The sequence below is a fragment of the Mya arenaria genome, chromosome 13, assembly GCF_026914265.1.
Source record: "Mya arenaria isolate MELC-2E11 chromosome 13, ASM2691426v1".
Taxonomy (NCBI): Eukaryota; Metazoa; Mollusca; class Bivalvia; order Myida; family Myidae; genus Mya; species Mya arenaria.
Window position 1 is genome coordinate 64,629,133 of NC_069134.1, and position 26,358 is coordinate 64,655,490.

The following is a 26,358-nucleotide window of genomic DNA, read 5'->3' on the forward strand; positions in this document are numbered from 1 at the left end:
ACAGGGGCAAGAAAATGGTCAAAATAATAAGTGCATGAGATGATAAAAAAAATGATAAAAAAAAACAGATAATAACGACTATAAGTAATAATAGTTAAAAATTCGAAAATATTCACTAAGTTGCACAAAACCACTAAGAACTCAAGTAAGAAGCATTAAGAAAGGTATAGGCCAGTTTTCTAATGCAATTTTAATGCAATACATACATCTTAACTATACTTACTATACGTTTTTTTTTGAAGATTTGGTTGCAGACCTCTCTGGTTGATTAATCCTGATTGTGACGTCATTCTAAATATGTGCAAACGTGACGTCATTAATTTCATCAAGGTCAAAACTCAAAACAACCATACACTAATCGCATATATAAATACGTAAGCTATGTCTCATATTACAGTTTTTGTTTTGTTTTGGGGAAAAGGCCCGAAACCAGGTTTATTGCGGCTATTAAGACAATTTATAAACTCTGCTCTGCCAGTGGCAGATCCATCATATTGTGCCAAGACACTAGACTGTATACCAAGTGGTCGCAGGTTCGATCCCCTGTCCATTCCATCAGAAGAACAATTTGAGCTAACAATAAACACAACATTTTATTTGTTTGTATAATCATGCTTTTTTTTAGATAAACATTATTTACTAAGACTGCTTAAAACACTGTTATGCATGAGCTTGATACTAGAGTGCCCATTGGCAACGACGATGAGGATGTCGAGAATGACCGATGGTGTGTACATTGGAAACAAAGACACGAACGACGCAAATATAAACGTGACAAAGCCGACGAGTTGGCCTTGTCCTAGAAGTAGATTCTAAACCTCTCAGCTAAATATGTCCGCGTACAATGATAAGACAAGAATGCCATAACTCAATAAAATGTAATTGGTACAGTGCATAAACCAAATGGAACTCAATTAAAACTCATAGTCAGTATTGCATTTTCACTGACACAAATGGATTTGAACTTAACAAATATAGCTTTAAATAACAACATAAAAAATCATCTTAGAGTACATCTGGGACTTAAAAAGCACAAATGAATGATTACTTACACCATTGTGTTGTATATTTTGTTGAAAATAAGTAAGGTGTAACAAAATCCGTCAGGCATTCTAACTTTTCAGTCACTCATAATCTGCAGATCAAATTATCATCAAGATGAATAAAATCACAACGTCTCTCATATACAAGTCGTCCAGACTATATGCGTAAATTCATAAAACAAATCATTATTTTGCAACATGAACCACCAATTATGACCTTGCCCTTTGAGGTGAATTGGAATGAATAACAAAGTTGTGGCCGAAAACAAAGTGTTGCCATTCAGTTCATGTGTATAACATAATATGACCTTAAAGTTTGACCGTGACTTGTGGGATAAGAGCACACATTTTATGCGACACACATTTCCATTTAGCTCAACAAAGTTTAACTGAATTCCCACTTAAAGTAAAAACTTTATGGCCGAATTATGCCATCAATATTGTATAACGTTGACTCTAGTAATGACAGAGACCTTCGAGATAAGGGAAGGAATTTAATGTTCGAGACACCTTCAAATGGAGCTCAACAATACTGTGAAGTTCGACTGAATTCCCATCAATACTAAGTAAAAGTTATGGCTGAAACATGAAAATTGCTACGAAATCCATATTTACATGTAATAACATGTGACCTTCACTTTTGAGATTATAGCACGTACATTTTACGTGACATACCATGGCGCTGTACAATTGCATCCAAACCCCAACCACCCAATAGAATGAAAAGACACCGAGCAGCTGCTTTTAAAAGTCAGTTGCTTTGAATAATTTTAGAGAAAACAACTTTCCTGACCAACTGTTTTCTCACTATTACCATTAACTTGACATTCGGTACTGCTGCAATTCTGTATTTCTACACTCCAGCTTTGCTGATACATCCTCCGGATCGTTCCATTGTCCGGTTCATTCCATATAGCCTACTCAGATCCAGTACCAGAATAACCAAAACAGTCACTCCTGGAAACACAGAGTTACAAAAAAAAAAAAAAAAAAAAAAAAAAAATAACAAACAAACAAAACAAAAACAATAACAACAAAATAACAAAACAAACACACACAAAAACAAACAAACAAATAACAACAATAAAAACAACACGAAATATAATGTAGTAGTTCTGTCACGAATGTGCTACTTTCCAGCACAGGAGAGCTCTAGCTAAGGAGAGCTCAGTCACTGATACACCAACCTGGTACAGGTTGTAGACCTCCGGATGTAGTCGCCCTGAAAGCGTGTCCGCACTCACGTGCTCTTTCCCGGGTGCTTCTTTAATACCATGGTTTACTATGGTTTACTAGGACGTTTCTTTCATCCATCAAGCAGGTTGACCCTGTGGCTCTTAAAATTGATTATTTGTGTCTGGCTCCAGTTGTTAGTTCCGAATTTCACAGCAAGTAATGCTTTAATTGACAGGTAAATCTTACTGAAAGTGTGTTTAGATGTAAATACTTTTCAACATTTATTGTCTATTTAATAAAGTGGACATTAGAAATGACAGGAACAGTAAAAATTGGACATTTGTGCAGAACTATCAGTTCGAAAATGCCAGTGTTTGCTCATTTAATAGTCATTAATTCTCCTACTGTGTGCAGATGCAAACTTAATCCACATGCACAACTTAAACACTGTAATAACATTCCCCTAAAGTTTCATGACTCTAGGTCATTTAGTTTTGGAGTTTCGAGCAACACAAGTTCAAAGTCACCTTTTTTGCTAATTCAAGGGCCATTACTCTTATCTCACTACCAGCATCTGCAAATAAAATCCCAGGTGCACGAATTCATTACGTTAAAAACAATCCCCTAGTTTTGAATAATACAACCGGCACTACCAATTTTTGCTAATTATAGGGCCATAACTCCCTCATAACTATGTGCAGCTGCAAACAAAACCCCAGGTGCATAATTTATTCACCCAAACAACATTACCATAAGGTATCATGACTCTAGATGATAACATATAGTTTTTATTTTTTGAATGACACAAGTTTGAAAATACCAACATTTGGTAATTGAAGGGTCATAACTCTCGCCTTATTATGTGCAGCTGTAAACTGAACCCCAGGTGCACGCCTTCATCATATCATACCGTGTTTTCTGCCCTTTTAAAAAAAAAATTCAACTCGGTACCCTTCATAAGAACCATTGTTTTCGACATTTGTTCATACTTATAGGTATATTAAACCAATTGTATCAAATGTGTTAAAACTTATTTGGGAATAAGATTGTATCTTACCCACAACCTCTTTGTCGATGGGCAGACACCTACACCACTAGACCACTACCGCCCTGGTGGGGATCGGACCCACAACCTCTTGTGTTTGAGGCGGACACCTATGCCACTAGACCACTACCACCCTGGTGGGGATCGGACCCACAACCTCTTGGGTGAGAGGCAGACATCTATACCACTAGACTACTTCCACCCTGTTGGGGATCAGACCCACAACCTCTTGGGTGAGAGGCAGACATCTATACCACTAGACCACTACCACCCTGGTGGGGATCGGACCCACAACCTCTTGAATGAGAGGCAGGTATCTATACCACTAGACCACTACCACCCTGGTGGGGATCTATACCACTAGACCACTACCAACCTCATGGGGATCGGACCCACAACCTCTTGGGTGAGGGGCGGACACCTATACCACTAGACCACTACCACCCTGGTGGGGATCAGACCTACAACCTCTTGAATGAGAGGCAGATATCTATACCACTAGACCACTACCACCCTGGTGGGGATCGGACCCACAACCTCTTGAATGAGAGGCAGACATCTATACCACTAGACTACTACCACCCTGGTGGGGATCGGACCCACAACCTTTTGGGTGAGAGGCAGACATCTATACCACTAGACCACTACCACCCTGGTGGGGATCGGACCCACAACCTTTTGGGTGAGAGGCAGACATCTATACCACTAGATCACTACCACCCTGGTGGGGATCGGACCCACAACCTTTTGGGTGAGAGGCAGACATCTATACCACTAGACCACTACCACCCTGGTGGGGATCTATACCACTAGACCACTACCAACCTCATGGGGATCGGACCCACAACCTCTTGGGTGAGGGGCGGACACCTATACCACTAGACCACTACCACCCTGGTGGGGATCGGACCCACAACCTCTTGAATGAGAGGCAGACATCTATACCAGTAGACCACTACCAACCTCATGGGGATCGGACCCACAACCTCTTTGGTGAGGGGCGGACACCTATACCACTAGACTACTACCACCCTGGCGGGGATCAGACCTACAACCTCTTGAATGAGAGGCAGATATCTATACCACTAGACCACTACCACCCTGGTGGGGATCGGACCCACAACCTCTTGGGTGAGAGGCAGACATCTATACCACTAGACTACTACCACCCTGTTTGGGATTGGACCCACAACCTCTTGGGTGAGAGGCTGACACCTATATCACTACCACCCTGGTGGGGATCAGACCTACAACCTCTTGAATGAGAGGCATGTATCTATACCACTAGACCACTACCACCCTGGTGGGGATCGGACCCACAACCTCTTGGGTGAGAGGCTGACTCTATACCACTAGACCACTACCACCCTGGTGGGGATCGGACCCACAACCTCTTGAATGAGAGGCAGACATCTATACCACTTGACTACTACCACCCTGGTGGGGATCGGACCCACAACTTCTTGAATGAGAGGCAGACATCTATACCACTAGACTACTACCACCCTGGTAGGGATCGGACCCACAACCTCTTGAATGAGAGGCAGACATCTATACCACTAGACTACTACCACCCTGGTGGGGATCGGACCCACAACTTCTTGAATGAGAGGCAGACATCTATACCACTAGACTACTACCACCCTGGTGGGGATCGGACCCACAACTTCTTGGATGAGAGTCAGACATCTATACCACTAGACCACTACCACCCTGGTGGGGATCGGACCCACAACCTCTTGAATGAGAGGCAGACATCTATACCACAAGACCACTCTCACCCTGGTGGGGATCAGACCCAAAACTTCTTGAATGAGAGGCAAATATCTATACCACTAGACCACTACCACCCTGGTGGGGATCGGACCCACAACCTTTTGGGTGAAAGGCCGACACCTATACCACTAGACCACTACCACCCTGTTATGGATCGGACCCACAACTTCTTGGACAGACACATATACCACTAGACCACCATGAGATATATTACACTATGTCAAAATAAAACAATGACATCTTATAAAAATATTTAATTCCATAATTTTTACATAACTATGCGGATCATTAAGAGTGAACTAGAGTGAACAGTCGCCTGTTGTATAGTACACAGTATAAATTTCACTGACCCTGAGCTGGCTTCATATTAATGTCTGTTTTTCCCTCAAATATTTGTAAATCACACTGTCACAGTTTTTTTCTATGTGAATGTCTATGTTGTATGAATTATATTAAATAATCTGTCAGCAAAACAGATTAAACCTGATGATGGCAAGCACTTAAGTTTTACGCCAAAACACAAGAATAATTTATTATGTATCTTACTAGTAATTTATTTCTTTCTAAAAATGCCATGTATTGTTTGGCATCAGTTCACTGTATACATTTTAACGTTATGGTGATAATAAATATGCTCTTTCTCTAAATATCACAACAAATGCAAAACTTAAAATTTCCATGATGTTTATGAAAAATATATGCATATTGTTCACAGTTCACCACCTTTTTAAACATCAATGAAAGTTTTTAACAACATTATATGGAAATAATTCATTAATTATTTCATATAGTAATTTCCAGTCCATAGTGATGTTGAAATGTTTATATGTAAGTAATGTAACGTTTTCACCATTCATTTTACAGTTATGTTAACAATTTTCACATCTGATTTTACAGTAATGTTGACAATTATCTCTTCTTATTTCACAGTAATGTTGAAAGAAATTCACATCTCATTTTGCTGTAATGTTGAATATTTTCACATCTCATTTCACAGTAATGTTGACAATATTCACATCTTATTCCACAGTAATGTTGACAATTTTCACATCTCATTTCACAGTAATGTTGACAATTTTCACATCTCGTTTCACAGTAATGGTAATGATTTTCACATCTCATTTCACAGTAATTTTGACAATTTTCACATATCATTTCACAGTAATGTTGACAACTTTCAAATCTCATTTCACAGTAATGTTGACAATTTTCACAGCTCATTTCACACATTTCATTTCACAGTAATATTAATGATTTTCACATCATCATGTGGTTTATCAGTTTTGGGGTTTATTTTCACATTAGCTATTGCTTGCACGTTTTCCATCCCTCGGATAACTCGGCCAAAAACTGTGTGCTTGTTGTCCAACCAAGGCTGTAAAATGAAAAATATTATATCATTATGAATCAGTTTCAGGACAAATATAGTTTATTTAAAGTGAAGTCATCATTATATTTTTTACACAAAAACACAATTAGTTAACGATATGTCAGTGTTAAAATGCTTGTAATAAGTTTACAATCATCTATGAAGGCCTTGTTTAATAATGTACAGGATCTTTTTTCAGGTTAATATTTTATGCTAAATTTTCCTAAACAAAAACCTGTCAAGATATACCAGTATATTTCTTTTGATTCACCTACATAACAGACGCTGAATGAAAATGAGTTTTATCAATGTCAAGCAAACAAAAGTCATTGTTGCATCAAAAGATTTATGTAACCTGTGATGCGACATATAGTTAATTACCGTATTATACTTTGTAAAGGATGCAAAGAGAAGACACAGGCAAAAATATGTGAAAAACTGGGAAAAAATATTAATATCACAGATAGGACACAGTGAAAAATGTCCAAATAGGCAGCCACAATATTTGTTTTGACTTATTTTAGTGAATCGTGACAATGGCAAAGGTTAGTTAATAGTTAATAACATATTCATAAATATTCATAAATATTCATAAATAATTAAATATATTTAACAAAGTATTTTAATAATCCCGATGTCGCTCTCTTCAAAGCCCTCAAGTTATTTGTCATCATTGCAAATTGTGAAAGCAACAGCCTTATATTGTACGTAATTGTTCTCAACATGTCAACGCCTATTAAAAACACTTTGTATGGACATGGGCTATGAAGAAACATGTCAGAAGCAAAGAAGTTGAACCATAGAGAGGACGCAGGCATTTTTAAAAGATGCACTTTTACTCCCACATAAGATGTACCCAATTTAATAAAAAAAAATTTTTTTTACCGAAATGGAACAATAAATATCGATCATGGTTACCGAGTTTAATTTGAAAGAAAGGTGCAGAAAACACAATATTTCTACTTCATAGTTGATCACTGCATATCTTTTAGGACCCAACAGTCATCAAATATTCGTGTGTTTCAGCAATTAAATACACAGTTACAATCTTGTTAATAGTAATTAATATTTCCCATAAATGCATAATTTAGTAAGAAGTTCAAGGTTTATCACTCAAAACGTTTGTTTGTTATACATGTGTATGTATTGATTTTAAATCTGAGGGACACTTTAAATTGAATTCTAGGGCATAAAAGTGCGTCCAATTCACAGTTTAATACAAAACTTCAGATAACCTACAGTAGGAACAACGGTGATGAAGAACTGAGATCCGTTGGTGTTGGGGCCGGCGTTCGCCATGCTGACAGTGTATGGACGATCGTGTCGCAGACTCTGGTGAAACTCATCTTCAAATTCCCCGCCCCATATTGACTCACCTCCCGTACCATTACCTGGAAAACAGTTTAAGATTGAGTGAAATATTATACATATGAAAGTAAGCTTTCAAGAATATAATAACAGATATATATTAAAACAAAAATAATCACACGCCAGGGAAAAGATGAGGCATTACAATGGCTTTTGTTATTGGAAGTGACCACATATACATATATATATACATTTGTTTTGTTTTATTTTTCCATATGTTCGTTTCAAATATTGTCTTGGAATTAAGCACAATTTGCTTTCCTTTTAAGCTGGTTAATGTCAATTTTTTTATACAATGCTTGAAATGATTTCATCTTTCCACCATGTAATAAAACATTTCAAGAACTGCAGTGTACTTGTAGTGGTCAAAAGAAATTTTGCCCTGGATTTTCATTCCAAAATCTCAATTCAGTTGATTTAAAATTGGATCATATAGAATTGATTAATATTCTTTTATCATTTTTATTCTCAAAAGTATATTCTACCATTTCTTAGAATACAACCAACATTTACAGCCAATGAAATTGTAGATAGGCAATCATTTAGTACTCCGCTTAATCATCAAGAATGTCAACTTTTGCGGGTGTTTCAAAGGTTCTCTTACTGCCATTTGACAGATACACAATTCCTGCTTCAGAATTTGCGTTGATAATGTATTAGCCAATGGGGTTGTATTCTAAGTCAGTTAGATGACCTGAAGATGGGCTCGTTCTCTGTGCTCACTCTGCCCATTCTTAATCATTAGGATTTTAATTCATGTCATCTAACTTTTACATGAAATCTTTATCATGTTTTACCTAGTGGGTCCCCCATCTGTATCATGAACCCCTTGATGACCCTGTGGACAATATGGCCGTTATAGTAGCCGTCACGACTGTGTACGCAGAAATTCTCCACTGTCTTTGGACATCTGAAATAGATATGGTACATGTTCGTCAGGGAGTTTTAACACTGTACTTAAATATATTAAATTTATATACGAACATGTAAACTTGAATCATTTAAACCAGATGCTTACAATATGCAAGTCAATTCAGACTCCAATTTCTCTAAACATTTGAAGTCTCTTAAAGGGACTATACACCATATTGGCACCAAAATATGTTTTTTTCTGTAACGAATCTCAGGACAGTTATTTACTCTTTGATATCAGAATTGTAAAAAAAATACCAAAATGTAAAAAAAAATCGGGTCGGAGACCGGGTTCGAACCGGATTTGCCAAAATTGCAGGCCAGTGTTGTATCCACTGTGCTACGAAGGCTTACTCTAAACGGTTGGAATATTTAAGCTATATACCTAACTTGGTAATATCACGTGATAACATTGACTAGCCAATCACGCAAAAGGAATTAATTCTACTAGCTAGACATACCTAGTAATCTTTTTTTAATGGAAAAATACAAAAAACTGCTAAAAGTAAATAAATTGTAAACTATGTGGTACTTCAGTTTATAGTAAGTTTCAATGCATTGTACACATCGATACCAAGTTTATGTCAGAAATCGACAATTTTCTTCTCTTTTTTTCGCTTTTTCATCATACGGAGAGCAGCCCCTTTAAGGATCAAGTTTAGCTTATTTCATTAAATGACTTATTACATCAATTACACCACTCATGAAATATATCTTTTGGGGCTGACTCAGTGAAATATAACGATCATACACGGAAACAAACAATTATCCTCTATTTCTTACTCTTTTGGGAAGAGTTTGATGTGAATATCTCCCATGCTTGTGTGTATTATACAGCTTTCTGCCACTCGAGTGTACGCTGTGTCCTGGAAAAGAAAAAAGGATGAATTTTAACACTTTTAGAATGCCAGTCAAACAGAAATACTACAAATATGATGAATCTTGTCAACTGTTGTTCATTTTGGAAAAAGATATTTACAAGAAATAAAAGAAATATTTTACCTGTGTAGCTGAAATCAGTTCTTCTTTAGAAGGTTTTTCATTAAAGATATCTCTGTCTGAGTCGCCACTAGAATAAAACAAGAGTTGCATCATAAACCTAACAAATGCATAAATACCATCCATTTTACAATTAAACCTTGAGGTTTCTTAAAAAATCCTCAGACAGTTGTCGTGAACAAGCTAACCTACCTCCTGGGCATGCAGGATTACACCTATATCTTTTTAAACAACTTCATGAATGAAAGTTCAAGTTTGATATACAGCCAAACTCTGTTGACTTGAACTCGTTTTGCTCAAATTCCTTGTTGGCTCAAACTGAATATAAAGGGCCGAAATCTATAAACTGAGTGTAAGCCTTCCTGCTTGGCCCGAATTTACAGAGGCTTGAGGTAATTTCGCTGGTCTCTGCAAGTTCAAGCCAATGGGTTTCAACTTTAGTTCAATTAATGTTTGTCAGATATATGAAAACGTTTAATAATTAAGGATGATGACACGATAATTATCAAGTTGATGACAATACCTCAGCTTTTTTTTTTACAAAAAAATATTAACAACTAGCCTACCCTGCTTTTTCAAACGGTTCCCGCCTTGTGAACAGATAAAATCGATTTTTCTTGTACGCTGCACCAAACAAGATTGGATCGAGCACTTGCGTCTGAAGGAGAGGATTATCTGAGGCTGCTGTCTCAGCGTCGGGGGCAGCTTTTGCCTTCTTCCCCGATCCCTGGAACAAGGCAATGTTAAGGAATCTAGGATTCTCCGGTTTACCAAGAATCTTCATGCACCTGTTGGTGTGTAAATTTACCACTGAAACAGAGGATACATGAATAAAAAAAATATTAAAGTTATCCAATTATAATATATTAAAAGGAGTAAAGCATACTTTTGTAAGATAATCAATTACAAAAAGGCTGTTCTCTTTGATTATGATAAATACCCAATTTCTCGAAGCTTCTTAAGTCACTTTAAACATGATTAAGCTCAGCCCACTTATTTTGTTTTTCCATTATTCACGTCATATTTCTTTCTTCAAGAGAATTTACGGTATATTTGAAATAGGAATTATCTTTATGATAATCAAAATTAACTCTTTTTCAATTATCCATCACAATCAAATTTCAGTATTTCTTGAATAGATGAAATAAGCAACTTAAGCCTATTTAGCTTAAAAGGTTTCAAAAATTAGGGCCAGACTCCTAACATTTTAGCAGGTAGTCCAGCAGACCGTTACATTAAAACTGTCAGTGTAAACACTGAATTATACAGATAATACAAACACAGCAGCACCCACCTTTGACCCCCAACATGGTGCCATACAGCAAAAAGTAACCAGTGGAATCAAACACTGAAATACAATACACATCAATTTAGTTCCTGTATAAGATACAGTATTTATTCGATTGCAGAGACAGCAAAAAGCTGACATGAATAATGCTCGAGTCCATAGAAACAGTTAATTTTATTTATCTCAAGAGGTCATTAGAAAATTCTTGCGGTGGGAGCAGTTTACACAGATTAAAAGAGATATTTTCTTATATCTGAGAATGAACAAGACCTTGTACAAACCTCCCAATAACCTTGCATCTTCTGATATTAATAACTTAAACATGGATTATTAAAAGATGTAAAGACTTGTATGTTTTTAATTACGAACAACAAGATAAGTACACACAAACATTTCCTAGCCTGCATTTTCTAAATTTAATACTTAAAAGATAGATCAAGACATAAAGACATGTATATATCTTTCAACTATAAACAAGAAGATAAGTACTCACAAATATTTCCAAGCCTGTAGGCCTCTGGGTTATTGTCGAGCTCTTTTTCCATGGCCAGACGGCGACCAAACTCCATGTTCGGTAACTGCTGCTTCATCTGTAGAACATAGTTCAGTTACAGAATTGTTATCATCTCTGTACAATAAAACACTATAAGAAAAATATTTTATTTTGTGCAGTGGTCAAATCTTGTTACTTTATTAATAAGATATTTTCTATGTTAGCAGTGTTTTTTTTCCCCAAGAAATGCACTTAAACAGATGCACTTACTGCACTTTAGACAAAGTTTTATACTAAAGTTCAAGCTTATGCATAAAAGTTTTGGCCATGCAACATTAATTCAATGTTTAATATCATCTGATTGGTAGGTTTCGGGTGTTCACCCCCCCCCCCCCCCCCAAAAAAAACAAAAAAAACCAACACAATAACAACTGTTTGGTCAAAAATAAATATATAGCAAAGAAAACTGAATTAATAAACTTGAGAAGTAGGTTATAAATTATTCCACCTTTTCCTTTGATAAATAAGGAACCCGTCATTTTTTAGTCTAGTCTTTAAGATTAACATTGTCGGAAAGCCTAGGATTAGATTGGTATGACCTTACCTGTTGTAGATCTATGATGTTCTGTAGAGTCTCATCCAGCACCTTGATTAGTTTACCTGTCCGCACTTTGAAGATCCGTACCTGAAAAATTCATATGATCAAAGAGTCACCATTATTTGTATAAGAGATCAACCTTAAATGTCTTGCAATAGATTCAATTCAAAGCTTTGAATATGATGGATCCCCGTGGATTTTCCACGCTCAAGGGGGTATATAGTATAGATTAATGCTTTTTACACTTAATACCATGTATCCAGTTTTGATAATACCCTAACGAATTTAACAATTTTAGAAACCGTATTCCATATAAATTTTCTTTTTAATACAATGAAGACTATATTTTCTCACCTTCCTGTCTGTAGCGAGGGTAGCTAGCTTTTTACCATCAGGGGAGAAACACAGGTCTGTAGGGTAGCACTTGCACTGAAAAAACATGGTATCTTTTTATACTTATTTATTTTTTGTCTTGATTGTGACGAAAGCTGATGGCTTATAGAATCACTCTATAATTCTTCTATTGTTTGAGACCAGTCCAATTCTCCTTTTGAGTGATACCAATCCTATTCTCCTTTTGTTTCATACCAGTCTAATTCTCTTAATGTTTCATACCAGTCTAATTCTCCTAATGTTTCATACCAGTCTAATTCTCCTAATGTTTGATACCGGTCTAATTCTCCTAATGTTTGATACCAGTCTAATTCTCCTAATGTTTGATACCAGTCTAATTTTCCTAATGTTTGATACCAGTCTAATTTTCCTAATGTTTGATACCAGTCTAATTTTCCTAATGTTTGATACCAGTCTAATTCTCCTAATGTTTGATACCAGTCTAATTTTCCTAATGTTTGATACCAGTCTAATTTTCCTAATGTTTGATACCAGTGTTATTCTCCTTATGTTTCATACGAGTCGAATTCTCTAATATTTGGTATCAGTCTAATTCTCCTAATGTTAAATACCAGCCTAATTCTCCTAATGCTTGATACCAGTCTAAGTATGACTCGATACATTTTGGAAACTAGTACTAAAGAATCTGTTAACTTACCTTCATAAATTCAAACAGATCTGTATCAGTCTTGTACTGGAATTCAAGACCCTTAGGAAACTTGTAATCCCCCTTGGGTCCTGACCACACCTCCACCATTCCACCCAGATCACCTGACATGACCAGGTCACACACGGGGTTGTACTAGTGGGGAAAGAAAGGCTGATTAAATGACAGGGTAAATCTATTATGATCACTGAATACAGAAAAGAAAAATCCATTTAATTCGTGAGCATAGTGTGATCGATATCTTAATGATAATGTAAATGACCTTCAAATAAAGTAAGTTTCTCATACATTGTTTAGTGAAGTTCTGAATACACAATGTGACGGTGTGGCCAATATTAACAGACCTTTCAAAACTAAATACATTAATGATAAAGTAATAGTAAACTCATACATAAAATAAATACTAAACCATCTAACCTTTATAACAGTGACAGGTTTGTAATGCAGTTTCTCTATTGTGTGTATGGGCGTACTTTCCCCTCGTCCATCATATATATAGATGGTTGGTGACTCCTTCTCTGTGCTAAAATTCAGAAGATGTTCAAGGTAAAACCTCTTACTTCTTCCAATAATGTAAACGTAAGTACTTTATCTTCAGGATTCTTTGAGACTTTAGGAACAGTCATGCAATTGGCCGCAATCTTGCAAATCCAGTATTGAAATTAACTAGTTTATCATTGACATTTTCACCTTGTCGTTCATACAAAAAGAATCAACACTAAATTGACTAAAGAAATGTACATGTAGACAGTAAACACTAAACCGTGAAACTGGACTGTTTTCTTACTATTCTCTTGTTATAGCAGTGGTATTTTCACCCATTTTCTTGGTGTCTTTCACTAAAGCACCCTTCATGTAAGAGTTCATTGGTTCAAGCCCAACCTACTCTTTTGGTCTCTCAAAATGAAAGTAGCACAGTTATTTATTACCAAAAAAAGGACTCAAGCATTACTTGATTAAATACAATTAACAGCTATAAATTTGCTTAAATGGAAATCAAACCCCAAGTTGTACTCACATGGCGAGGGCAGGTATGGCGTCCCCAGAGTTGTAGAGCCAGCTGCAACATCCAGGACTGAACCCAAGCTTGTACATGTTGATCATGTCTGTAAAACACGCAAAAAGTTGTTACTGTAGACAAGATAAGGTACATTGAAGATACGATTAACTCTTGAGTTGTGAGATTCAATTAGCATTACCGGTAGTGTAGATTTCTTAACAAACAAAATACACCCATCCTTTTTCTATGGTACCAAGTTCAGTAGTAAGTGGTTGATATAAAGTCAAATTTAAAAGGCGAAAACTGTAAATATTTTTTTTACCAATTCAAAGGTCACAATTCTAGAATGACTAAGGCAACAAAAGTTATTGATCAGACAAGACTGATTCAAGGTAAATTATACAATTAAAGGGCAATAAACCTCAAATGATTTGTCAGAGTGATAAGGCTGGTAATCGATCCTATTCAAGATATTACTCCCATTCACAGTCAAACTCACCGAAATTGACAATATCAAACACTTTGGAGGTTTTGTCATCTGATATGGTACAAGCTAGTTCCCCGTTGTTGCTGATCTTCATATCCTCAACACTGCCTGAAATACAACTGACAGGACTCAGAGCCACTCTGATATAAAATATAATAATTTTAACTATGAAACCAATGAAGAGATTAACTACCGGTAGTCACATGACAATCCTGGACAAAAAATGAACTTGGAATCATTATATTATTTTAGTATATGATGTAAGTAATCATCAAGGGTGGTTGTAATCAGATTTAAGTGTCATATCAGGCATATGTCAGAAGAAAATTAAAGCAAACTCAAAAAGAAATTTAGCATTTTCATGAATAAATTTATTAAAAAATAAGACTAAAAAGCGCTGTGGTTTTTTTTACTTTCTTACCCTTTATTTCCGTAATGTAAAACAAAAACAAAGAGGAGAGAGGTAAAAATATAAGCTCTAAGCTATCTCCTCAATCCTAAGTTATCATGTATGTAATTAATGTCTGCTTAATTTACTTATATACCATAAATATTGTTTAAACTAAAACAAAAAGAATTGACCATCGGTGGGGCTAAACAACTTTAGCAGGTATATTTGTGAGACAGTAGTGAAACATCAAACACACTGTTTAATTTTTTGGACCAAGAAGTTTTTCTGCTTGTTGTTGAAATGATGGATGTACCTAGATGACATCTAAAATGTTTGACAAACTCAATGCCAGCTTCTTCTGTCTTCCTCCAGAACTTGAGGTGGCCATCACAGCTTGCCGTGAGTACAAAATCCGTCCTACAATGTTGATTTGATACTTGATAGAAATAAATAATGAAAACATTATGCATGAATGTAGAGGACAGAATACTTGTCAGTAAAAAGACATTATTTTCAAAGGACAACAAAATTAGACTATGTTATTGACATCATAATTCAGTTCAGAAGAAGCATTATATATAATAAAGTGTTGGGAATCAGACAAACTATCAGTTATTGGAGTTAATGGAGTTAGAATACCGATCAATGATTAACACTACCAAATTGCCTTCATTATGCTATAACTGCAAGTTTCTTATGCATTTTCAAACATTCCCTTTTCCAACTCTATTCATTCATATATATCCTTGATAATCAGCATTTATTACCATTTAATGTGTCTGAAAGGGAGGATCAAATTTAGTGAGAACATGGTGAATGTTTTAAAATGATTTTCTTCACTTCGCTTGACTTACTTTGTTACAGCCACAAACTTTATAACATCTCTGTGCATGTAACTCCTCTCATAAGCTTCTGAACTTGGTAAATTTTTCATGTAAAGACTTTCAAATTCAAGCACTGTAAATAGAAAAACAGAAGTGAATTAGCATCTCATAAAAACAGCAAGATACATACATGACATTTTAAGAACATTTATGAATGAATATTTAACACTAACTTTTATAATGAGAACAGATCTCAGACATTTTATGCCCGCAACATGCGGACATTTCCTGAGAACCACTGACAGTACAGACACCGCTGTTTTGTGCCTCCAGTTGATAAAGCATCTCCATAATATTATACAGATCAGGAATGAGTGATTTTTATCTGGATCGCAAGAGACCCGGGACCAGAGACACAGAACAAAAATAACGATGAAGTATTTTTTATTTTATTTTTTAACATTAATGACTAATACATTATGTTGAAGATAATAAATAGGGTAAAACAGGTTAACAGAAACACTGGTGTTTTTTTTGCCTGACAATTAAACCAAATCACCATTGTCTGTGCCACGGACCTATAAACCATGGATTGGCAACTGCCCCATATCGGTGAAACGATAAGAAATAATAATTTACCCACAATCCTTAGCGCGCCTCAGCAAATATCGGAAAATATTCCGTCGAATCTCCGATTAACGGCGATCTTCAGTTATCTCCGCCAACTCTGCTAATAATGCCTTGTTCGTTATAGATTTAATTATAATTAATAACTATGATTTTAATCAGATTCAATTGGACTATTATCAACTTAAATGAAAGTACCGCACATTTAAGTCAATTTTAATTAATGTTTTCCTACATGTATATATTTGGCCGATGACGAAGGTCTCGAAAATGACCACACGGTTAGATCTCAGAATGAAATCCCGCTGCACGCGTGAGTTTGAGATTATCGCATTAACACAGATTAGAGTTGCCAATCCATGGTTTATAGGTCCATGTCTGTAATGTTCCAATCATCTTACAATTTTGGATTATTTTTTTTATATTTCTTTTAATAAAACTGTTCATTTATATTTTGAGGGTATGGGCATAGGGTGGCTCCTGTCAAAGTAACTGTGGCCTGTGCTCAAATCATCAACAACACTAGAGCGGTGCTCAAACTTCTAGTCCACCTAAATGGCCGTCAACGAGTCTTTTGACGATTTTTTTTAATATGGCAGACTCGTGACGTCCACCATCCCAGCAAAAAGTAGCAAGTGGTCCTTGCGCAGAGAATCCTTGCGGCCACAATTTTGAAATTATCTCTGTTATAAATTCAAATTTCTACGAAAAATTATTGCCTACTAATAAACACGTATTAAGTTATGTCAGTATGCCCAAAAAACATGTTAAGTTATCATAAAACACTTACAAGTGTCGATTGTTTATCAAGTATCCCGATATCGGTAAATCTGGGACAAATCTGAGTGGTTGTGTACATGTATAACGGTATTCGTGACCCATAATATATTAATGTGAAAGTAACAACTCTAATGACATATTAAATCCAGTTCAGATCACTGTCGGATAAAAATTGAACAACTTTGTCATTTTTATTCAACATCAATGCATTTTATTACTTTGTCATTTTTATTCAACATCAATGCATTTTATTACAGTATATCATTTGGCCCGTTGTTAAATGGTAGAGAGTTGTAGCGTTACAGGGATACATAAGAAATGTCAAAATAATAAAAAAAATATCCCTGATCGCTCATTATTGTAGCTACTCAAACTTCATGATTCATAAAGGGCTGCTACAAATACTCATACACACACTTTTTAGCAGAATCAAAGCTTGTCCATCAAGAAATACATTCAGTACATGTCTGAGTCCTTTTTATTCTAAATACTCGAAAAAACTTAAAATATTCTTACACGATCGCGAAAATGTATGACATTTGTCAAGTTTGGGTTCTCATCTAGGCATTTGAAAATCCTTACAGTGGATCTTTACATTATATACCTTTGCGTTTCTTTTGAGATACTTCCTCGCTGGGCATCGGACCGATGTAGTCATCATCTTCATCCTCTTCAAGGTTTCGTTTTGCACTCATGTTTTACGGTCGGCAGACGCTTTGAAAACAAAACGTTTATTTGACCAAGATGAGGAGCGGTTAAAAAGATGTCACCAAAATAAGGTTTTACCATTTTCGGTTACCTTGTAAATTAGAGGGTACAATATGACTAAGGTACGAAGTTACCAGATCCCATATACTTAAATGGAAGGTTTGGAGCAATATAGTTATTTCGCAAAGATATGCCCATTCAAAAATAATATATTCAACTGATATTTGATATTTTTTCAAAGAGAGTATATTTTTGAATATACTTGTATTTTTGAACACTTGAGATTCTTATAATTTTAGCAATATCATCTGGTATGAAAAAATAATCCTACTTTCAGTTCTCATCAATTGCAATGTTAGTGTAAATGTTCAAAAACCTTTCCCTTACTGTTTCATATTTTCAACTTAACATCTTTTGAACCATGTCGATTCTACAAACCGCATGAACCTCTCTTTTAATGTTAATATCATAAATGAGTTCATTTAAACTTCTTCTCACCAGCATACAATATATATAGCACTTGGCTCTCATCTCAAAAAATTCAACGAAAAGACATCGGCCACTATCTATGAATTTGCCTAATTTTCAATGTTAATTTTTGAGCAATTAAGAGAATATATATATAACAGATATATATATATATATGTATATATACAGATATACATATATTTATATGTGTAATTTTTGTTAAAGTTACCTTTATTCATGCCCGTGCTACGACTTTGTACAACCTTTAATTTGAATTAAATAAAGCACGCTATCGCATATTGCATACACATGTAAAGGGATATACATGTAAAAGTTTAGCAAGTTAGTATAAACCACCCTGTCATTTCTATGTTTAAGTGAATACAAATAAACAGCAGGTACATAACACTGGACCCATTTATTATTATTTCAATTTAAATAATAATAAAAAAGCAATTAATCAACCTTATTTATGAACAGAACAGAACAGACATTTTATTATAATTATATCATGTCGACGTGTATATATACAACGTGTAATGGTAAATGTTAAATTTTATTTGATGTTATAATTAGTCATACGGAGGTTTTCACATACTTATAAAACAACATACTAATTGCAACAATAATTAGATGCTGAACTAAACATTTATCTTTCACCATTTAATAAAATAGTTCTATTAACAAGAACTTTTTTATATAAACTGCTATTTTTATTAAGTCATTCTTGTCATTTAATTTCAATAATTGTAGAAATTTGTACACCGAATGGTGCATGTAGTTAATACGTTTTAGATAGCTCTTTCTATCATCAGAATAACATGGACATTCACAAATAAAATGAATTTCATCTTTTATATCATTTGTATTACAAATGGAACAATATCGTTCCTCTATATGTGTTATAGTTCTGGTAAACCTACCAGTCTGAATTCTAAGTGGGAATACAGCTAGAATACAGTCATTATCTTGCTGGAACAGGGTTGCGTTACCTGCACGCAGAAATGGTATCACTACGGGCTCGACGATTTAATTACAATATAGCACTGCATTGAGATTCCCAGCAATAGTATGGAGCTCAGTATTTCCATGCCGTAACGATCGCGCTGAATGACGTATTATTGATCGAGTGTTTGCATACACGCACTCTCGAACGGAATATTAAATCGAACATTGTCCGTAACGAGATCGTTGTTGCACTGCCGGCGGGATCATCGCTGATGAATTCTTGCCAATACGACACGAGTCTGCCGATGCCTAAACGCATAAGGTATTTCAATGTAAGAACGACATCCATACGCCTAGCCGCGCGCAGGCTATAACGGATGGTTCAATAGCAAACCCTCGCACCCGTTGCATTCCTGAAGCGACCAGCTAACCTTCTGCTTGACAGAAATCGGTTTCGTCTTGATGTCATAACGATATAACGATCTTCTCTCGGTGTTGTTTTCCGTGGCCTGTCGGAAGGTGGTCTGTCCTTGACGTTTCATGATACCGAACCCTCAAACGACTAATAGTAGATTCGTTTACATAAAAGAGTCCGGCAACATCCCTAGCACTCATACCGGCGTCAATCATTCCGACAGCTATGTGACGTTGTTCTAACGTAATTCTTGGTCGACGTCCTTTTTGTATGGTTTATGTTTACTTTGGTAAGTATGGTTTTGGTATAAATGAGACAAGAAAAGTTTGGTTTGACAATTTCTACTGTATCTTCGTGCTGCGCGTGCTACCTATTGTTTCGAAATAAGTAGACTTTTCAACCTAATAGTTGTACCGAAACATAACAATTAACTCAAAACCTGTTATCTGCGTCGTACCTTTTTTCAAGGTCAGTGAAAAGTAAGGGAATTTTCTTACTGGTCAGGAAAATCTAGGAAATGAGAAAGGGTCAGGAAAAGTGAGGGGAAATTTGGAACCTGATATCGAAGGCCGCGTGAAACAGTTTGTAAAATAACAGAAAGAAGGAAATAAAGCTAAGGGAGTTTTTTTTTACTTTCTTGCTAAAACAATGTGATTTTTTTTTAAAAACAACAACACAAAAACAACAACAATACACCTCAATGAGAAGAGGTGGTTAGGGTTGGGGGGAGGCCAACATTTTTAATTATGCTCATAGATGCCTCATGGGATTTGGTCAGGAAAATGTCCTTGAAGTGTATTGTTACATTAGACTATAACGGTACTTTAGAAAAGAATACCTTGCTAAACGCATACTTAACGTGTGAAATCACGGACCGTTTTCAAAAGCAAAATATTATCAATACAAATATTAATTAAAACCACATGTGGGATGTTGAAATTGTTGAAAATGTATTCATATTCACATAAGTGATGTTTATTTTTTGGAGGTAAAATTCATCAAGTTATTCCATTTTTTAAGAATTTACAATATATGACCAATTGCAGAAAAATGGTTTATTGCACTAAATAAAGTAATTATCTAAATTCATTATTATCATTATTATGCAATTTAAATAGATTGTTTCCGAGGTTATTCTAAGTCTTTACTGTAAAAACCAGCCTCAAGAATAACTGTGCCATTTTTATTGTTGAAAATTCACGTTCACCAACGGTTTATTTTCATTGAAAGGCGATTATTAACTAATGAAAGGTTAGTTGCGCCTTCAACATATTTTCACATTTATCAGTGGCATGCAGAAAGTGTGGACAAAAATACGATGGAAAGCAGCAATACTGTACTCTACACATGATATCTTTTGAACGGCCCTCATGATTTAAAACTTTGCCGCTGCCGGATGTTTTAATCACGTGATTAAAAAGAAGAGTAGCCCAAAATAAACAATTTGACAGGTAAACGAGTAATTGAATTTTAACTGAACAGTGTCATACACGTGTGATTTATGACTATGTACTCATTCTGCCTGTTTTCTCATTAGATGGAATTAACTGATAATTAAAAGTGTATGCAGTAATTTAGATTTTTTCATTTCCTTTAAACTGCATTTTAAAATCATTTTGATTGTTAAATTATAGTAATTTAGTAAAATAACACAAAAATTTGTACATTTACACATGGCTCGAATAAACATTATATTTCTTTTTTTGTTTTGTTGTCAAGGAAATACAATTGACTCGTTTTATTTTCTGGGTCTCCAGTAAAATAAGCATGACTAAGGGTTCTCTGTTTTTCGGTTGAACTGTCTCAATTAAAAAAGAAACAGATTACTACTTATTCTATTTAATTTTCACTTATTTTTCTGGCCCATTTGCCATTTGACCCGTCCATTTTGGCCGGCATCCCTGCGCTCCTTGTGTAACCAAACTTTGTCTCATTGCATGAATTACAAGAGATTTCAACTTACAGTCGTAATCTACATGTATTTAGTGAAATCTTGGAGGAGTCCGACTACTTTGCATGATATACGTTACTTAGAAAAACTTGAACGAAGATAAAGATCACATCTTTTGCCCATTTTTTTAAATGTTTAATTCAAGTACCAGAAGTGTGAAGCCACAATAATGAGCATGCAGGGACACTTTTTATCATTTTGACATTTGATGCATATCTCCGTAATGCCGTCTCTAATCTGTCAAATACAAAAATCTTCAAAAAACTATGACATCCATTTGGTTGGGCTAATCACCTAGATAAAACAGTGAGAATTGAGGTCTTGAGTCTGCCTGGTACAAATATCATCAAAGGATTCTATCACGTCCATTTATGTGAACTTAGTGTATTCATGTTCACTAGAAAGTTTAAAAAAAAAAAAAATTGCTATAGGTCCAACCATTTATAGAAAAATATACTTTCACACTGCAACTAAAACAACAAAATATGGATGGAATGATTTCTCCAAATACAGCGCAACTAAGTAGTGATAGGGCTTGTTGTTGGTACGACCTTCTGTATATGTGTATATAGTCGAGTATATATTGTAGTAATTTGATAGAACCTTTTATTTAGTTCATCCCCAAATAAATGCACACTTTCTCATTCATACAAATATGGGTTACATACCTGGTAGTTGAAAAAATAATGTATATTGACTTAATGTAAAAATCCTATTCAATATATTATGTACAGTTGAACACCGTTAATCCGAAATCATAGGGACACAACAAATTACTTCGGAATAGCGGTGTTTCGGTTTAACAATTTTCCGCAAATGACTGCGTTCGCGATTTATAGATGAAATGAAATACTAAGTCGTTAAGATTGCAATGTCGGTTACATGTTACCAATACGATACACTCGGTCTGTGTTATCTTTCGGATACAAAAATATTTGTTGATTTAGTTTTTAATAATTGACAAATAATTTGTTATAATACTTCTTTATTAAAACAACATAAAACATTTAAAACAAAATGACAGCACATGTATGCTTTCGGATTATTTGGTAGAGGGTCGAGTGAGCAATGCAGTGATCGAATCAGATGATCATAGATCATTTTCGAATAATATTCAGATTTTGGTAACCAGCAATTATATACACGTTACATCACCTAAATAAATCGCTCATTTTCTGACATCGATTCTGACATCGATTCTTGTAACATACGCGTGCACAATGTCATTCTTTAACAAACGCTAATTGTGCTCCATTGTCACCTCAAGCTGATGCTACTTCGGAATAGCGATTATTTCGGAATAGCGATTTTGGAATAAAGACCAAAAATTTAGTTATACAAAGAAGGAGTAAAATTGGGATTGAAAAATAATTTCGAAATAGCGATAATATCGGATAAATGGTGTTCGGAATAGCAGTGTTCAACTGTATATAGTAGTATAAAATACAATGTTGCAATGTTTAGTATAAAGATGTTGAATGAAATATATTTAAACTTGATACACATAATGATTCATTTGTTTCGGTATTGATAATGTAATTAAAGATAAATCGGGTCTAGCGATAGACTTTTGGAGAAGATTGACTTGACTTGAACCAGGCACAAAACTTGATACAACTAATGCCCTGTTATACTGCCTATTCAATCAATGGGTGTAATATATTTAAGTAGAAATAGGGTTCCTCACAGATTCAACTCGCAAAGCTGCCTTGAGGAATGACCATGATGTACATTTACTTACAGAGCTTCTAAAATTTTGGAACCTCAATCGGTCCGGACCCGGCCGCAACCGGTCTAGATCCGGCGACCCCCCCCCCCCCAAATAAAAAAGAAAGGCCTGTTCAAAAGTTCGATTATTTAGAAATGTCACACATTTTCGCGAAGTCTTTTCTGTCAATATTTTTCGCGATATCGCAATTCCTAAAAGCGTTCTAGAGCCGCATAGCCGATTCAGATAGTCATTGATACAAGCTTAATTCAAATGAGATTCTCATCGAGTTCTGCGGCATTCTAATAAGAACGACTGCGATCGTAAATAACTGTGGCTGTCGGGAAGCGGTCGGACGACAAATAGTGAAACAGTATTATGTTTTATTTGCTTAATGCATCTACAGTGGGTAAACATTCAACGGATACTCTTGAACAATAATATATATCTAGATTTATAATCGGGGCTTCAAGCATTATGTGTGATATCGACAACGATTTTTATATTACTGCGAATTAAAATGACGTAAGAGGCGCACTCAGCATCCAGACTATGTAGTTAATCGAGCGTGTCACTGTTGATATCCAGTATATGACTGGGTTCGGATTAACAATGACATATGGAATTTAAATTTAACAGTTTGGCAATCAACAAATGGATATATCATGTACTGATCGACGACGACATAGCATATTCATATTGTCATGTGAAAATATGGACCGATTTTAACACTAAATCAGGATAGCTGCAAGCACACAATTAATACATAGTTTGTTTAATTGTGTCTTCTGCGACCTACCAATACACGTGATTTGACCGATTGCAAGCGTCTGCTAACTAACAGATATGCTATAGAGTGATCAGTGTAGCGGAAAAAGCAGCTGGTCGCTTTAGTCACATGGTAACTAAGACACTTTTATGACCTATTGAGGGTAGTTTTGAATGTGTGAATGACCCATGAATATTTGTGTATTACAATTTCTGCAACTTTTACTGGCCGTCGTTTCGGACCGAAATTATAAAAAAATGAGAACATTTCGGACCGATTTATTTTACAATTTTTGACACTGAAATCGGTCTGGCTTGGTCAAAATCGGTCCAGACCGGCAAAATGCCGGTTTTTAGAAGCCCTGTTTACTTACATCTTGTGTCTTCTTTTGATACTCAGACTCAGAAAATCAATATTACAATGTTTTTGTAGAAGTGGCATTATAAGAGCAAGCGTTGTTATAAAATTCTACTACAGTTTCAACTAATTTTTAGTCAGGAAAATTTTGGAAATGACATCCTGACCTGAAACTAATTTCTTATATTTTAGCTCCAAATTAACTTGTCAAAAATGGTTCTATCATGCTGTTGAAATATTACACTTTTAGCAAACTTTTAGATAGATATGCCCCCCCCCCCCCCCCCCCCCTTTGTTGGTGACCTTTGATTTTGAGCTCATCAGGTCAAAGGTATAATGGTGCATAATAGCTTGTGATCCAGGATTTTTTCCCAACTTGTAAGCATGTTTCAGTTAATTCAATCGCAAACAGTGGTTACTCTATACGTATCAATAATGCTATTAAAATGTTTAATTGGACAATAAGCCAACTTATTTTTACTTGGCAAATTGTAAATGTGCCAGAATTTAATAACACTTTTCTAGCTGAAACAAGTTATTATCTAAACGTGCACTAATAAACATTATCTTAATAATTTTTTTAATTGTAAACACATACATAATTGTTAATTGTTAATAGCTGATATTAAAGAAGTTTAATGAGGTACCTGTTTAATGTCTTTTTTTTGTTTTTCTGAGACACATAATGGCAAAATTTTATGACTTTCACTTAACTTATTTAGTTGTTTAGAGACTGGTTTTCTTTATATCACACTGATAAAAAAAAATTGTTAGATGGAAAAACAACTTGTTTAATGTAGTGATATATCTATTTTAATTAAAGGTAAAAAATGGACGTCCTTAAAAAACGACATGTAATTTGGTATCTCTGGTGGCTTTCACTGAATAATGTGCATCCTCTTGCTTCATCAGTTTTCATCAAGTCTTTACCAAACTTGGTTAAAATGTTCATAGGCATTATATCTTCGACATGCATACTATTCAATTCTCCAATCTGTACAGAAATCTATTACAGTGTCAGGCGCATAGCTAACTGTATGCAATTTTGACAGATCATAGTTTTTTTCTTGCCAAAATCCCAGAATTTGGAATACCCCCTCCCACACCCCAAAGCCATCAATCTGCGTAATCCCAAATTGGCCTAGCTACGTGTCTGAATGATAGGCCAATTGTTTAGAACAATGTAACAGTGTGATTAATGCTCTGTTTCATGAATTTCTTATATTTTGGTAGTTAGTTATGTTTAACCAATGTCATGTTTAAAGCTGCACTCTCAGATTGACTTTTTATTTGGAATGAGCCAAATTTAAGACTGGTGATAAAAGATCAGATCACAGTTTTTAATATTTATGTTGAAGATTGATGTTGATGGCTAAAAGTTTAACTGATGCTAAAAGAAAAAAGAAATTTCCATTGTTTTCCAAACAATTGAAATCTGTTCAATTGAGAGTTGTCTTATAACACTGAATTGATTCCAAATTCAGCTGATTCTGAGACAAAAAATAATTTAAAATCATCTTGGGAAATTTATCAAATAAAATCTTGGAATGGACAGGACCTGTTATTATACATCGATCAGTAATTTTCTGATATTATCTCCAATCAAGTTATTGATGTTTATTCATAAATTATTTGCACTGCTTAATAAATGGCATCCATTCTCAGCAAACTATTGAGCATCCCTACAGGAATGGGGGATTTACAGATCCAGTTTTAATTGCCTAATCAATATACATTTGAAAATGACAGATTCCCGTAGCTAAAACTGAACAGTTCATGTAACCAAAGTTATCAGGAA

The 26,358-nt window shown here is 35.1% G+C and overlaps 2 protein-coding genes across 6 annotated transcripts in view; one reads left to right on the forward strand and one right to left on the reverse strand.

Annotated features, from left to right (window-relative positions):
* Window positions 1-5,279: 5,279 nt before the first annotated feature.
* LOC128213023 (peptidylprolyl isomerase domain and WD repeat-containing protein 1-like) lies at window positions 5,280-17,950 on the reverse strand. Its single transcript, XM_052918494.1, has 17 exons — window positions 17,841-17,950; window positions 15,860-15,962; window positions 15,319-15,422; window positions 14,627-14,722; window positions 14,146-14,233; window positions 13,545-13,650; window positions 13,119-13,262; window positions 12,422-12,496; window positions 12,074-12,154; window positions 11,470-11,566; window positions 10,983-11,036; window positions 10,255-10,498; window positions 9,692-9,758; window positions 9,473-9,555; window positions 8,575-8,687; window positions 7,649-7,800; window positions 5,280-6,415 (listed from the first exon to the last, which is right to left on the reverse strand). The coding sequence occupies exons 1-17, from the start codon at window positions 17,929-17,931 to the stop codon at window positions 6,272-6,274; spliced, it is 1,842 nt and encodes a 613-aa protein (XP_052774454.1). The 5' UTR covers window positions 17,932-17,950; the 3' UTR covers window positions 5,280-6,271.
* Window positions 17,951-21,156: 3,206 nt separating this feature from the next.
* Window positions 21,157-26,358, forward strand: part of LOC128213024 (neurocalcin homolog) — a 105,765-nt gene continuing 100,563 nt past the window's right edge. For 3 of the 5 annotated variants that reach the window (XM_052918500.1, XM_052918496.1, XM_052918504.1), the window contains exon 1: window positions 21,157-21,226. The gene's annotated coding sequence lies outside the window, so the exon portion shown is untranslated. The remainder of the gene's footprint in view (window positions 21,227-26,358) is intronic. The other 2 variants (XM_052918499.1, XM_052918497.1) reach the window with 2 other exon arrangements.

Excerpts from the sequence above, each read along its gene's own strand:
- LOC128213023 (XM_052918494.1), bottom strand. The coding sequence starts at position 17,931 with ATGAGTGCAAAACGAAACCTTGAAGAGGATGAAGATGATGACTACATC. Across the intron at positions 14,234-14,626 it reads GTTTGATATTGTCAATTTCG|ACATGATCAACATGTACAAG; the intron begins GTGAGTTTGACT and ends CGTGTTTTACAG. Across the intron at positions 9,556-9,691 it reads AACTGATTTCAGCTACACAG|GACACAGCGTACACTCGAGT; the intron begins GTAAAATATTTC and ends TTTCTTTTCCAG.